General features: G+C 43.7%; 1 protein-coding gene across 1 annotated transcript in view; it reads right to left on the bottom strand.

Moving 5' to 3' along the window:
• Positions 1-875: 875 nt before the first annotated feature.
• Positions 876-15,912, bottom strand: part of trpm4a (transient receptor potential cation channel, subfamily M, member 4a) — a 35,977-nt gene continuing 20,940 nt past the window's right edge. Inside the window, 18 exon segments of the mRNA XM_072693414.1 lie at positions 876-1,725; positions 2,160-2,253; positions 4,398-4,470; positions 4,730-4,862; positions 5,023-5,204; positions 6,325-6,490; positions 6,615-6,789; positions 7,720-7,852; positions 8,047-8,162; positions 8,299-8,531; positions 8,622-8,668; positions 9,320-9,406; positions 9,489-9,575; positions 10,383-10,495; positions 12,608-12,753; positions 13,647-13,776; positions 14,836-14,964; positions 15,784-15,885. Of these exon segments, the coding sequence (XP_072549515.1) occupies positions 1,691-1,725; positions 2,160-2,253; positions 4,398-4,470; positions 4,730-4,862; positions 5,023-5,204; positions 6,325-6,490; positions 6,615-6,789; positions 7,720-7,852; positions 8,047-8,162; positions 8,299-8,531; positions 8,622-8,668; positions 9,320-9,406; positions 9,489-9,575; positions 10,383-10,495; positions 12,608-12,753; positions 13,647-13,776; positions 14,836-14,964; positions 15,784-15,885 (2,181 nt within the window). The 3' untranslated portion in view covers positions 876-1,690.

Below are 15,912 nucleotides of genomic sequence, written 5' to 3'. Positions count from 1 at the left end.
TTTAAATCTGAATGATTACTTTTTTTTACAACAATTATTATAATCATTATTATTATTATTATTATTATTATTATTATTTCTTTGCATTATTTGAGCAGTTTTCTGCATTAAATGCTCTAAATAGCAAATATTTTTATTAGGCGATTAGGGGAAATGTTGTCCATGGTTTATGAAATACAACAAATTTTGCCTATAAATAGTAAACCAGAGAAACTGATCATGTAAGGTGGTCTCCTAATGTTTTCCAGAGCTGTACACTATATGGACAAAAGTATTGGGATACCTATGGGAGCGTTCTGACATCCCATTCTAAATCCATAGGCATTAATATGGAGTCTGTCCCCCTTTGGAGCTCTGCAGTTACTGAGTGTTGAAGCATTGGAGACGCGGCCACTTCACATATTCTGCTTTGGTTCCTAAACTTTTCCACTGTTTAATAACAATACCACCCACAGCTGATTGTGGAAGATCTATGAAGGAGGACATTTCACCAGCTGACTTGTTGTTGCAGCGTTGGCTCCTATTACATACAGAACCACGCTGGAGTTCAGTGAGCTCTTTAGAACCTGCCATTTCTTCACTAATGGGTGTAAGAAAGGCAGACCGCCTGGCTAAGAGCTTGGTTTTATACACTCGTGGTGGCAATGGCACTGAATGAAACGTCCAAATTCATTGATTAAGAGGTGTGTCCCAATACTTTTGTCCATATAGTGCATCTAGAATTGCAGTGCACCTTTACTCATTTAGAAAATGCTTCACCACCTGACATCTCACCAGAATAACCAGATCTTAATAACTCAACCTTTATTAGTGAAAGCGTCTTTGTACAAATTTTATACACATTTTTGACACTATCTTCACAAAAGGACCTCAAACATTAAAAAAAAATCAATTCAGTTGTTCAACAAGATATAATGTGTTGCTGTGTTGTCTTTTAGCGTTCGAGTCCTGGGCAGATCTAAGCAGGGATCTTGGAAGCTCGAAGCAGTAGTGCCTCTGATCCGCGGTTACTGAATATGACAACCCGATCCTGATCTGGCTCCCAGTCTTCCCATGTAAGGCTGCTCTGAGGCCAGGACCACGCCAGCCTCGGAATCAAATGATCCTCGAGACGAGCGGGAGGGGTGAGTAGGCAAGGCACTAGTCAAAGTCTAAGAACATGGTTAAAGAATAAAACTCTCAACTGCAATAAAAGGATTATTTATTCATTTATAAATTATAAAAAACAAGCAACATGTGGTCGTAAACACAAATGCACCCTCTAAAGACCCCCAAAAAAGACTTTTCCAAAAAATGTAAGACAGAACAGCAACAGTGGCAGTGGATATTTTACTCAAACACAAAACCTGAGCATTTAAATCCTATCCCTGTGTTCATAAAAGCATCGTTGTGGCCATTACAGTGTTTATGACAACAATATGAATTTTTAAAAAGGGGGTAAGGGAGATTTTACAGGAGCAGGGACGTGCAATCCGGTCAAGAAAATTTAACAGGACCGCTGAGGTGATTAGAAAAGAAGTAGTACTGTTACACAGAGTTTAAAAAATGTCTCTTTATCTCCTTCTCTAGATCTTCTACGCCTATGACAGCGAGACAACCTGAATTTGTGTGTGTGTGTGTGTGTGTGTGAGAGAGTGAAATGGCTGTCCAGTAGCTCCTTTGGTTTTAGGCTCCTTTAAGCACCGCTCAATCAGGTTGGCGAAGAGGGGGAGGTCGGGACCATGTCTGAAAAGGTGAACATAAGACAGATCAGCGCTGGATGACGAGGTGCAGCTTTTCACTGCTTCGTAAATATTCACATGTTCAGACGGCGCTACAGCGAGTGGCTTCCTGTGGTAAGTAACTGAGCTCTTTAACAGCACCACATACAGTACCAGGGTTTGCAGGTGTCATGAATTCGGACTCAAAGTGTGATTCGGACTCCGTGCTAGCCAGTAAAGGGATGGTCGACCGATCAGAGATATCTCTTGACATGCATACAGAATTTAAAACCGCTCCTAGAGCCTTCGTGAGGCCCATTTCAGCAATGTGTATATATAAGGCTGATCTAAAATAAGCAGAACTCTGTTAAGTCACTGAGACACTTAAGCCTGGAAATGCCGTCGCAGTAAGACCGATAGAGAGCAGTTGCAGGGAGCCAGGGAGAGAGGGAACAGTACCTCTCCAAAGAGGAGGAGGACGAGTCTGTTTGATCAGGTTACTCTGAGCTAGTCCTTCCATTATCCACTGGAGGGAGCTAGAGCAAAACTCCATCTGGAAGAGAGGCAGATAAAGAAAGGCATAAATCAAGACTAGTGGTGGACAATTCAAGGTAAACTAAATTATGATAATACATATGATATTGTCATGGGAAGCATCAGTGTGACCCAGTTTCTAAGCCAGAACAACAGTATTCTGAATGGAAATTCGTCCAACCCTGTCTGAGAAACCAGCCCTACATGTTTCTATAAAAACACAAATGATTCCTTAAAGACAGATTAAAAACCGTCGTATTTTTACAGCTTTTATTTTTAGATTTTTCACCCATTTTCTCCCCAATTTGGACCGCCAATTTCTACTGTACATACTCTCCCCCTTTCATTGCACACGATGCCTCCGACACTAGTGAGGGCGGACCAACACGTGCACAGTCCAGCCACTCATTTTCCAAACTGCTGCCGATGCACGGCTTCGGCGCACCATTTTTTTTTCAGGGTAAATCAGGGTTGGCCTCTGCTACAGCACTGTGATTTCATAAATGATATGAAGTATCAGGGTTGTAGTCTTCAAAAGCCTTGATTATTTTCAGTGTAATGCACGTTTGGTTAAAAATCAATGAAATCTAGCAGGTGTGAGACTGGTGGTATCAAGCGCAGTAGTAACAAGTGCCTTAAAACGGGTAGAACGCAGTTAGAAATGTATAAATGTAATATTGAATTCCTCATACAGACATTATTTTACATACTATGAGTAAATCAGTAGGTTTTTATTGTCTGATGAGCAGGAGGCATTAGTGCAGGAGGAAAGCTACTGTATGTGGTGCACGCTGCCTTGTTAAAGTATTTTCTTGAAAGCTATTGACCGTGGCCCACTGACTGACTGACACTTATTAACTATGCCCCATGTTTGTCCCAATAATTCCCATTGTCTTTTTTTAGTTCTATTGACTCCCATGAACTATTTCCCATTTTTTGTCTAATTGTTTACGTTGCATCCCTTTGGTCGTTGATTCCCACTGACTGACCCATTTTTTTGTCCCGTTGACTCCTATTAACTATGACTCATTTGTCTCCCATTTAATTGTTTTACACTGTGTCCCTTTTTGTGTAATTGTGTCCCACTGACTGTCCCATTTTATGTCCCATTGACTCCTATTAACTATGTCCCATTTTTCTTCCATTTTTGGTTAAATAGTTTTACACTGTGTCCCTTTTTGTTGAGTCCCACTGAATGTCCTGTTTTTTGTTCCACTGATTGGGTCCCATTGACTCATTAACTATGCCCCATTTTTCTCCTTTTTTACACTGTGTCCCATTTTTTTATCCAATTGAATTTCATTAACTATGCCACATTATTGTACCATTGACACGGTCAATTTTTTTGTCTTATTGTTTCACACTGTCCCTTTTTGTCTTATCGGTTCCCACAGACTGTCCTACTTCATTTCCCATTTGTTGTTCCACTGACCATTCCCCATTTTCTGTCTCATTGATTCCCATTGATTGTGTCCCATGTTTTGTCAGTCTGACTTCCATTCACTGTCCTCTTTTTTTGTCCCCCCCCAAACAGGCCTGTTGTTTATCCCACTAAGTCCCATTGATTATGTCCCCTTTTTTAACTGTCCCATTTTTTGTCCCATTGACAGCATCCCTTTTTTGTCCCATTTTTGTCCCTCATTGAGACCCAAAGATCATGGTATTTGTTCTACTTAGCAGCCGACTGAAGAGGCGAGCTAAAAATGTCTGTTCCAACTTCTGAAACTGAAATCATGGGGTCTGTATCATGGTACTTTTTCCACGCTTATCAAAACTCTTTAGAAGCAAACTTCAGAGGCAGTTTTACTTGAACCCCATAACACTGCACAGTAAGATACCGTTAAAGCACCAAGATGTGAGCAAATGCAGCCAAATGTGAACTGAGTGGGTGGTGGTGGAGGAGCGTACAGCATGGAGACAGTGAGATGACGGATGGTCTGCAGTCTGTGCTGAGTAGGCAAACACAACAGCTGCTGCTGCTCAACTGAGATGCTCACACAGACACATACAGTATGCAGCATGCCAACACACACACACACACACACACACACACACACACACACACACACACACACACACACACACACGGGTATAGGACCTGGAAGATCATGTCTTGTGTGTATGGTGTGGAGCAACAGACCAGCGTGCATGGTCTTCACTAACCTCAGACTCCAGCATTCTCAACCTGCGATCATGTTCTCGAATCTCTGCCATCTGCTTCAGTACGTTGTCCACCCTACACACACACACACACACACACACACACACACACACACACACACACACACGTCAAACCCAATTCAGCAAGCCCCAACATTCTCCATGTGTCCTGTTCTTACACATACGTAATTGGAGCTGCCACACTGAGGGTCCCGAAATGCCCCTGGGTGTGAATTTCATACAGGTCTCAGAGCCCAAAAAGCAAACTTAGCAGTTAAAGACCCCAAGAATAAGACCGAGGTATGGACAAGCGGATAGGTTATGGATGTACTGACTTGGCAGAAGTGCGCTTGAGACGCTCCGTGTCACTATCCCGCAGTTTCTTGCTTTGAGTTGAGAGCAGGTTCTCCTTCTGAACAGCCTCCCATGTGTTTAGCCTACTGGCCTTCCTGCCCCGGAGATCCAACACTGATGGATATGGGGGAAGAAAAAGAAAGACAAGGTGGTGAACGATGTGGAGCACATTACATGTTTCACTATATTCATAAATGGTCTCAAACCCCAGCCCATCCGGTCAGCTCCTTCATTAGCTTTTCGGCCTAAGGCCTGTCCCTCAAGGCTTACGTACTGAAGTGTTTGATCTTGGTGGAGGGTACTTTGCGAATGGCCCTCTTGATAAAGAGGTGCAGGTGGGAAAAGATGATGAAGGGTGGTGCCAGGCAGGGTCGGGAATGATACTCCACTATCAGGTTGTACCGTTGGAACTTCCAGTGCACATCGCTGTGTTCCTGGACCTTACTAAATGTGTAGCTGCACAGAGACAACCCAAACAAGCCACCATTTACTAAATACTTGTGTGGACAATCAAATACAAAATACTAGTGTTCAATTACTAAATACTCCAGATCCTACGCCAGATATTGAGCACTAATCATGGATTCTAGAGATGGCATATGTGCAATGTGTCCGTTAAAATAGCCGGTTTTAAAGCTTAGGAGTTTTTAATGAATAAACTACTGAATTCATACATCAGCCATAACATTAGCACCAGTGAAATGAAAACACTGAGTAGCTTCATTTACAGTGACTCCTGTCAAGGGGTGGTATATATTAGGCAGCAGTCAGACTGGGTCAGAAGATCTCCAAAACATCAGGCAGGTCTTGTGTTGTTGTTTTGTTTTCGGCAACGCAGTGGTCAGTTCCTACCAAAAGCGCTCCAAGAAAGGACAACTGGTAAACCGGCAACAGGGTCATGGACGCCTAAGGCTCACTGATGCTCAGGAAGGCCCCACCTCACAACTTACAGACTTAAAGAATCTGCTGCTAATGTTAGTCCTGGTGCCAAATACCGTAGGACGCCTTCAGAGGTCTTGCGGAGCCCATGCCATGCCATGAATGGTCAGATCTGTTATGGCAGGCAGCACAAGGGGGACCTACTCAGTATTTGGCAGGTGGTATTAATGTTATGGCTGATCGTTGTTGATGTATTGGACAATACTCAAGATGTCATTATTAGTAGATTGTAATTGAACACCAAATAAATTACATACATAATAAAAACATCAGACGCCAGATACTCCTACTATATGAGCTATAATATATTAATTCTCATTAATACCAAAACCTTGCATCTCCATTTTTGCTGTTTTTCCACTTTGACATAATGTGAATCTCGCAGCTGGCAGCTTATACATTGTCAAAATCTCATGATGAATGGACCAACAGAAATCCTCCAAAAGTACTTGGATTAATTTCTTCTTACATTGACTTCCATTGAATTAAGAAGGTTTTTCCTTCTCCTGTAAATTTGCTGTACATTTTTGGAAATGCAAGGTAGCAAATGACCAGTTACACACGCACAATTGTTAGCCGGGTCATCAGGCCGTCTCACGGGTCCAAAAACTGACCACTTAAGCAGCTCAATCAATACCTGAACATCGCAATGAGCAAGTTTAGCAGCAGGACATTGGTGACCAGGAGGTACACGGACAGCAAGATGAGGACCAGCCAGTTGGCTTCAGACTGCGGACAAGGTTCTTCCCCCTCATGGATAAGGGTCACGTTGTTTGTGCACGGCTTCTCCCCTCTTTTATGAGCTGAAAAGGCAGTTAAGTAAGATTACATTACAGATTAAAGAGACAACGCTGTTTATTCTGTTCTCAGGTTTATTCTAGGTCTGGGAGACCATGTTAAGTAGTTTGTATCATCTCTCACACACACCATCTATTTCGTCCAGTGGTATCTGCCCGTAGATATGCAGGTATGGCCTGTAAAAGACTCTGCGAAAGACCCAGTAAGGTCGAGGGTCATAAGAGTACAGCAGGGCCTGATTAGCCACCCCATAGGCCATCAGCCAGACTCCGAGGAAGAACAAAAAGAAGAACACATCCTTCACCTGGGAGATGAATAAAAAGACTTGGGGTAAGACTTCAGTAAGATACGGCACCATACTTCACTTCTTCAGGTGATGTGATCCCTGATGTAGATCAGGGGTGTCAATCATTTAGGTTAGTTCAATGTCAGAAGAAGGATTACATATTTTCACACAGACTATTTTGTCTAAACACAACTGACCAACTTCTAGCACAACATATATCCGAGCTAAAATATACACTATATGGACAAAAGTATTGGGACACCTGCTTATTCATTGTTTCTTCCAAAATATTCTGATTGTTTTTTGGTGGAGTGACTGTCTCTACTGTCCAGAAAAGAAGACTTTCTACTGCTACACTTTGGAGCATTCCTGTGATGATTTGATTTGCATTCAGTGACAACAGTGTTACTGTGGTCAGGATGTTGGATGATGATGATCACCACCCCACCTCATTCCCAACTCCACAACTCATCACAAAACTACTGGAAGCACCAACACCAACAGTTCTTCCACTGATCCACAGCTCAACGCTCAGGGGCTTCATACCCCTCTGTCCCATGCCTGGGATTAGGCAGCATGGTGCCAATAGGTTCATGTTAATCTGCTCCAGAAAGTTCTATTCTACTGGTAGTCCTTCTCTATAGGGACTAGACAAGCTGTGGGTGTGTATTTGCACATCTAGGTCAACAACAGGTGCAACTTCAACAGGTACCTTCACCTCTGAGTGCATCTTCATAAGTAGGAATACAAAATTATGATATTAAATTAATGATATTTTCTGCATTTTACACAGTGGCCAAATGTTTGTGGACATCTAATGAATGCATTTAGCTACTTTAAAACACACACACAGCTCGTCTAGTTGGCTGGGCTGAATTAGATAGTTGGCCGTATGTTTGACACCCCTGAAGTAAGTGATGCAGTTAACCCATTTTTGGGAGTTCTCACCATTTTACCAACAATGATGATTTTGGGCCCCAGCTGTTTGTTGATGGCAAAAATATGAATCAGTCTGAGAGTAAAGACCATGTAGTCTACACACAGCACTGAACGGCCAAACTCATACGACCGAGGGAACATCCTGCAAAACAACCACACACACACACACACACACACACACACACACACACACACACACACACACATATATATAATATAAAACATCTAACATACCATAAATATAAACATACACTCCACATAAACACACACATACAAATAGTGCAGCCCTTATCTCCCTCCACACACACACACACACACACACACACACACACACACCTGCAGATGAGCCCAACACAGAACAGCATGATAGCGGTGAGGTCAAACTTGTTCCATGTGTCCTGAATATACAAGCTTATACTCTGACACACACCAGTACTTCCTAAACAAAAAGACTTTAAAAGAAAAGACAAGAGTCAGAGTGTGTGTGTGTGTATGTATGTATGCATGTATAGGTAGGTGTGTGTGTGTGTGTGTGTGTGTGTGTGTGTGTGTGTGTGAGACGAATGCATGTGTTTGAGTGTGTCGCACCTGTCGAATCTCCTCACAGACGAATGTAAATATCCAGAAGTACAAAAGATACTCAATGCGGGCGGGGCCTTCTGGAGGCGGGGGCTTGAATTCGACCAATAGAACATAGGCAAAAAGGAATAGGAAGAGGAAGTACATCAGCACATTGCCTAGGAAAGAAGTAACCGGGGCAAACCAGAACTGCCGCCATCGATGCACTATGAAAGGATGTTTGGGAAAGCCGGTTTTCGACCCTGGAAAAACAAGGACAAATGACAATCAGCACATCGTCCTTACAAATTCTGGGTTCAACATGATTGGCTAAGAAATGTGCCCACACCCACCTTTAGCATCCTTCCCTAAAACAGCTAATTCCTCAGCGTCCTCTTCCCTGTGGGTCAATTAGAACAAGTAGGACATTACACACACACACACACACACACACACTTCTGAGAAATGTGCATATTAAAAAATGCACACAGAAATATGCACCATATGTCCAAATGTTTGTGGACACCCCTTCTAATGAACGCATTCAGCTAATTTAAGTTGCACCCATTGCTGACACAAATGTGCAAATGCACAAAAACAGCTTGTCTACTCCCTGCAGAGAAGAAGTACTACCAATAGAATAGGACACTCTGAACCTGTTGACACCATGCCACCTAATGCCAGGCATAGGGCTAGAGGGGTATAAGGCCCCCCCCAGCAGTATTGAGCTGTGGAGCAGTGGAGGAGCTGTGTTCTCTGTAATGATGGATGGTGGAGCTCCATCCAGTAATTTTAACTGTGGAGTTGAGGATGAGGTGAGGTGGAGTAGTGATCAACATCCAACATCCTGACCTCACTAACGCTCTTTTTGCCAAATGCAATCTAATCCTCACAGCAATGCTCCTTCAAAATCTATTAGAAAGCCTTCTGCCCTGGACAGTAGAGAAAGTTACTCCAACAAAAACAGGGTACAACAAGAAACAATAAACAAGCAGGTGTCCCAATACTTTTGGCCCATGTAGTGCAAGTGTATTCGAAAAGTGCTGATTACGCCTGTGTGATGTCAGCAAGAGAAAAGGGGGTGTCCTCCCCCACTCCATCTACGTGGTCAGCATCTTCAGGCCTATCTTCCTCCTCCCTAAGAGAAAGACAGAGACAGACGGACAGTTAGCAGATGAATGCAACGGAAGGGTCTTTTTGTACACAGTTGTGATCCTTACGTGTGATGGGTGATGTCTGCCAGAGACAAGGCTGCTGTGGCGGTGCTTGGTCCTTCTAGGCTGTCTGTGTGTCTGACCTGGTGCTCCCTGAAAGATAGTATTGAGAGTATAACAAAGAGAGTGTGAGTCCACCAAAACTTTCTCTAAATCATCCTTAAAATAAAGAACTAATGATTAATGGTCTCTTTAAGGGAAGCCTTAGAAGAACCACTTCTGGTTCTGTAAAGAACAGAAGATGTGAGAGTACTGCTAAAGAACCATTTACATCAAGTGAAAGGTCGTTTAAGGCCTTGAAAATGTTCTTCACACTCACACATCTTCATTTAAAGCAGGAACAAAGCCTGGCTTGAGAAGGACAGCAGCTAAATGAATGGAAGCTAAATGGAAGTGGACATACACTATATGGACAAAAGTATTGGGACACCTGCTCCTTCATTGTTGCTTTTGAAATCAAGGCGATTAAAAACAAAAAGTTGGAGTAACTGTCTCTACTGTCCAGGAAAGAAGGCTTTCTGCTAGATTTTGAAGGAGTATTGATGATTTGATGAAGATTTGAGCGTTAGTGAGGTCAGGATGTTAGATGATTACCACCCCACCTCATCATCCCCAACTCATCCCAAAAGTACTGGATGTAACTCCACCATCCATCATTCCAGAGAACACAGTTCTTCCACTGCTCCACAGCTCAATGCTACTGGGGAGCTTTATACCCCACTAGCCCACGCCTGGCATTTGGTGGCATGGTGCCAATAGATCCATGTTCATCTGCTCCAGAGAGTCCTATTCTATTGGTGGTACTTCTTCTCTACAGGGACTAGACAAGCTGTGTGTGTGCATGTGCAAATCTGTGTCAGCAAGATTGTCATGCAATAGCGTAGGTGAGTGGGACCTCACCTGAAACTGATGAGGTTGGTGTAGATGAGAGGTGGAAACAGGAACGACATGACCAGCTTCCATACTTCTGTCCTGCTGTGCATATCCCCCCACCAGATCTGGGACAGCAGAGTCTGCCCAAGGAAAAAAAAAAGTTAGAGTTAGAGAGATGTGGACATAAAGGACCAAACCCTTAAGTCTGTAAACAGCAGAAGCAGCAGCACTGAGCGTATCCTGCAGTTGGGAACCTACGTAGATATGCTTTGGGCATTATTTCATTTAAAATGCATGCAGACATGTCTATTAATCCCACCAGCTCAAGCCAGTTTCCTCCCTTTCAACAATCCAGAATCAGGGGCTGGATTCACAGAAGTATCTTAAGAAAGAAATTCTTTTTAGATGTGCTTTTTTATTTAGCTTAAGCTTCTTAACTTTTCTTTTAAAAAAATTAAAAACAATTAATATTATCCAAGAAAATCTTACTTAATATTTCCGAACTATATAATAGCCTTTCATTTGTATTAGAGTGCAAGAGTTATAAGTCAAGACAAGACAAGACACCCATATTCACCATTAGTGTTGGACACAGATTGGAATTTGGCTTCCGTCTTTAACCCATCCGTGCAGTGATAACACACACACACATACACACCAGTGAAACACACACAGTGACTGTGAGCGGTGTGGTGGGCAGCCATTGCTGCGGCACCGGCGAAGCAGAGAGGGTGAAGGGTCTTGCTCAAAGGCCCAAACAGTGGCAGCTTGCCGAGCCTGGGTATCAAACCCACAACCCTGCCATCAAAAGCCTGGAGCTCCAACCACTGAGCCACCACATAGCTAAGCCTCTAAAATGATCTGTTTAAATGGTTGAATAACTAAAATCAATGTCTAATTTAACTGGATTAAAGTGGAGACCGTTCTGAAAGTGCTGTTAGTTTCTACATGAGGAAATTTCTGTTGACTAAAAGTGTTTGACTGTCTGTCCCTACATTTTGCTCTCTACTGCACAGGAATATTGGAATATTGGGAAGTTAAAAATGTTATTTGGCATGGTTTGTGATAAGCTGTGAAATACAGCATAAAATACGGTTATAAATGGCCCAAATAAGAAAAGTGTCTTAAAAAGATCTTAAAAAATAAAGAAAATATTTGAGAACAACTGAGATTTTTTAGATTTTTTTGGAGAATTTCACTTCAGAACATTCATATGCACGTCAATGTTCATCTTAAGATCCTTCAGAAGTTTTTTCTTAGAAAAGCTTTTGGGAATCCGGACCCCGAATCACTAAACGTACACCTGGGAGATAAGCGCACCAACATATAATGAGCTAACAAGCAAATTCACTATACTGTATACAATGAATGCAAGTCTGTACAACACTGTGGTATAAAGGACAGTTATATTACTGGCTCTGTGTGCATTATTGGGGTCTTAATGTGAAGAGTGACCTAACTGAGGAACAAAAAACTGTTAGGACGTTTCTGGAACAGATGGTTCCCCAGGTGTATCATGGACCCCCGGGCCCGAGAGCTGCCGCTCTGAAGCAGGGCTGAAACCATGGCATAGGAGCCTGGAGTGTCCAGACTAATGGGGTACTATACACTTAGTGTCCACTTAGGTTGGCTGCAAGTTGGATGCTTTTCCGAGTGATTTGCTCTGCAGCTGGGTCAAACTAGTGGATCAAGAAGGGGATTAGAGGTGTATTTGGGATAAGACTGAACCAGCTGTTCCAAAAACTTCATGGCTATTCATGTCTTATATATAGCTTTTAACCCATATTTCTACCCAATTTCCCAATTCCTGTTTATATGACCCCCCCCCCACATCACTAGCAAAACTAAAACTGCCATTGCCTCTTTTCCAACTGCCGCCAGGCAGCCAGCACGTTGTTGTTGCTGACCAACAACAGCAAGTGCCATAAACCCACCCATGAGAGAGCAAGGCTAATTGTGCTCTCTCTGACTCCGGCTGCTGATGGCAAGCAGCACAACCCAGGATTCGAACCAGCAATCCTTGGATTATAGTGGCAGCGCCTTAGTCCACTGGACCACTCGGAAAGGGGGGGTGGGCGCAATCTTTATGAGAGGGTTGAGAACAGTTGGTTGATTAGAGATGGTAGAGCCCCTAAACTTGAGGGAGTGAGTGTCAAAACACAATCAAACACAACCAGTACACACACACACACACACACACACACACACACACACACACACACACACACACACACACACACACACACACACACCTGCACTCCATCATGGCTGAAGAAGAGTCGGGCATCTGAGGCCATGGCCATCTGCAGACAGGTGACCCCGCCCCACACAGGCGACGTTCTGATGAGCAGAGTGAAGGAGCGGCTCTCGCTGCTCTGGTAACAAGCACTGAACACATCTACAGGAAACAGAACACTGCACTCAGCATTTACGCAAAAATCAACATCACGAGAAGCTTCCACAAAGGCTGCGTCCCAAACCGAGAGCCAAGCTTCCCTAATGACAGTAACAATGTGCACAGACTACAGTTCAATCAAACGGACACTGAAAACAGTAAATACAAATAGTGTCATTAGACGCCGTTACGACCCGGCCTCACATCTAGGGTACGTTGGGAGCAATAACGTGCGGCAGCCATGGCCTGAAGGTTAGAGAAACGGCCTTGTGACCTGAAGGTTGCTGGTTTGATCCCCTGAACTGTCAGGACATAACTAAAATGCCCTACAGCAAGCTAGGGCTGCCCACCACTCGCGGTATACGTGCTAACCACCACCTATGCACCTATATAGTGTACACTCTATGGACAAAAGTATTGGGACGCCTGCTCATTTAGTGATTCTTTCAAAAACAAGGGTATGCATCTGTTGGAGTAACTGCCTTTACTGTACAGGGAAGGCTTTCTACTAGAGCTTTGTGAGGTCAGGATGTTGTATGATGATGCTCACCACACCACCTCATCCCTAACCTCCCAAGTCCCCCCAAAAGGATAATTTGGATGGAGCACCATCCATCATTCCAGAGAACACAGTTGCACAATACTGGGGGGCTTTATACCCCTATAGCCCACGCCTGGCATTAGGCGTTGATCTGCTCCAGAGATGGTCCTATTTTATTGGCAGTACTTCTCTACAGAGACTAGACAAGCATCTACACCCAAATATTTGGACATGTATTGTATTTACTGAGCTCTCCAGTGGGGTCGTAACAGATGCAGGGCATATACATATCTAGAAGACTGTTCAGTGTGCACAGCTTATGTGAACTCTTGATTTTGCTCAGGCTAGAACGTACCGTGGGCCAGTGTCTCAAACCTCTGAGCAAGTTCCTTAATGGACAGCTTTGTCTCGGTCTCGTTCTCCAGCTTACAAAGCTCCCTCAGTATCTTGCACGCACAGAGAGCACTCAGTACAGACTCTCCAGCCTGAAAGAGAGGGGGTAGAAAGACAGAGAAACAGGAAACTGGATGAATATGCAAATCAAACAACATGCTATCAGAATGCTAAATCATCCATCAGACTCTGGGAAGATGGGGGAAGAGCCAGCACTTGGCTTTAGGTGTGGAGACCTTGTGTTCAGGTGCTCCAGAGCACTCCGTTCCATTGGTCAGTGCTTTTTTATGGGGACTATCCACCTTATTTGCCATTAAACACTGGGGAGGTAGCCATCTTTGTTTACTACAGCGGGTCCACTGATGGAGATTACAACCACAGTGATGAGAACTGTACAGTGAGTGGTAAAACATGCTCAGGGCGTCACAATAATTGGATAGGAGGAGGAGAATGTCTTATACATTATATGTCACCATATACCTTATCTCCACCACCTTCCAAGGAAGAGCACCTGCATCTAAATTTTAAAAACATCCAACACCAACACCAGAACATCCTCACCTAGAGAGATAGCGCGGTTATGAATCTCCAGTGAAGGGGACAAGTCGGGTGCTTGTAAGACTCTTGTCTAGCTAGGTTAGCTTTTAGGCTAATGTCGTAAGAGCAGACGTGTGGAGATTTTAAATTTGGAACCTTCAACCACAGACTCAGGTCCTCTTCTTTTTCAGATATGGAGCCCCACAGCAGTCTGGTCTTTTTGTGTTGGGAAGCTAGTTAGAACTGCTCTAAATAACTCAGGGACTCCTAGTGGCTCCACAGGCTATTGCGCTACCACTATGGCCCAAGGGTTGTAAATTCAAATGCCGAGCCATGCCACTTTGCCATCAGCAGCTAGAGCCTGAGAGAGCACAATCGGCCGTGCTCTCTCCAGGTGGGTAGATGGCCCTGGCTCTCTCCCTGGCTCTCTCCCTGGCTTTCTCCCTGGCTCTCTCCCTGGCTCTCTCCCTGGCTCTCTCCCTGGCTCTCTCCCTGAGGGGGGGTCAACTAGCAGAACCAAATTAGGAGAAAAAAAAATGCTAAATTATAAAAAAAGGGGTTGCATGTGTGTCACTTTTGGACATCGGAGAATGAGGAGAATGAAGGATCCATACCATCTCCCAGAAGTAGATGGCCATTTCACTGCGGTTCTGTAGAACAGCCCAGATGAAGAGTGAAGCCCAGGGGTAAGTACACGACTGCTTGCCGTAGGCACCGTCACCCTGCAGCAGCTTATTCATATGCTGACAGACAGACAGAGAGAAGCACAGTGATGGCAGTCAGAATAAATGTACAGTAATCGTGAAGTTCAAACTGTAGTCAAAGTTATAAACCTCTAATCTGCACCTAGAGTGATACACTAACATCTGGGCACCTAACTAGAGGTGTTCAGTCTTGTACAGCTCCATAAAACGTAACACATAAATACAAAATAACATTAAAACACTGTTTTCAAAGCATTACACTACATGTCCAAATGTTTGTGGACACCCGCTCTATTGATTGCATTCAGCTACTTGAAGTTGCACCCATTTCGGACACAGATGTGCGAATGCACACAAACACTGCTTCAGAAGTACTGCCAATAGAATAGGATCTGGAGCAGATCAACATGAACCTATTGGCCCAATGCCACCTAATGCCAGGCGTGGGCAAGAGGGGTATAAAGCCCCCCAGCTTTGAGCTGTGAAGCAGTGGAAGAACTGTGTTCTCTGGAATGATGGATGGTGGAGCTCCATCCAGTACATTTGTAGGTGGATGGTGATCATCCAACATCCTGACCTTATTACTGAACACAAATCAAATCCTCACAGCAGTGAGTCTCCAAAATCTGGTGGAAAGCCTTCTTCCCTGGACAGTAGAGACGGTTACTCCAACAAAGGGAGCAGGAGAAACTCTTTTTAATACCCTTGGTTTCAGAAGAATCAATGAATGAGCAGGTGTCCCAATACTTTTGTCCATATAGTGTATTCAGCTTGAAATTGTGGTAAAATCGGCACATTATTAAGCATTATGTATCCTTTGTGAAATGGCTGTTGGAGATCATATTTCAGAGTCAGTACCTTCGCAGCTCTCCTGTGGCTGACTCCCGCATCTAGCTCGAGTGCAGTGTAATAAAATGGCTGACACATGCCTCCAAATATTTCACCTAATAACCGTGACACCTGAAACACACACACACACACACACAC

This window comes from Salminus brasiliensis, chromosome 12, assembly GCF_030463535.1.
Source record: "Salminus brasiliensis chromosome 12, fSalBra1.hap2, whole genome shotgun sequence".
Lineage (NCBI taxonomy): Eukaryota > Metazoa > Chordata > Actinopteri > Characiformes > Bryconidae > Salminus > Salminus brasiliensis.
This window is presented reverse-complemented; position numbering and strand designations above follow the sequence as displayed.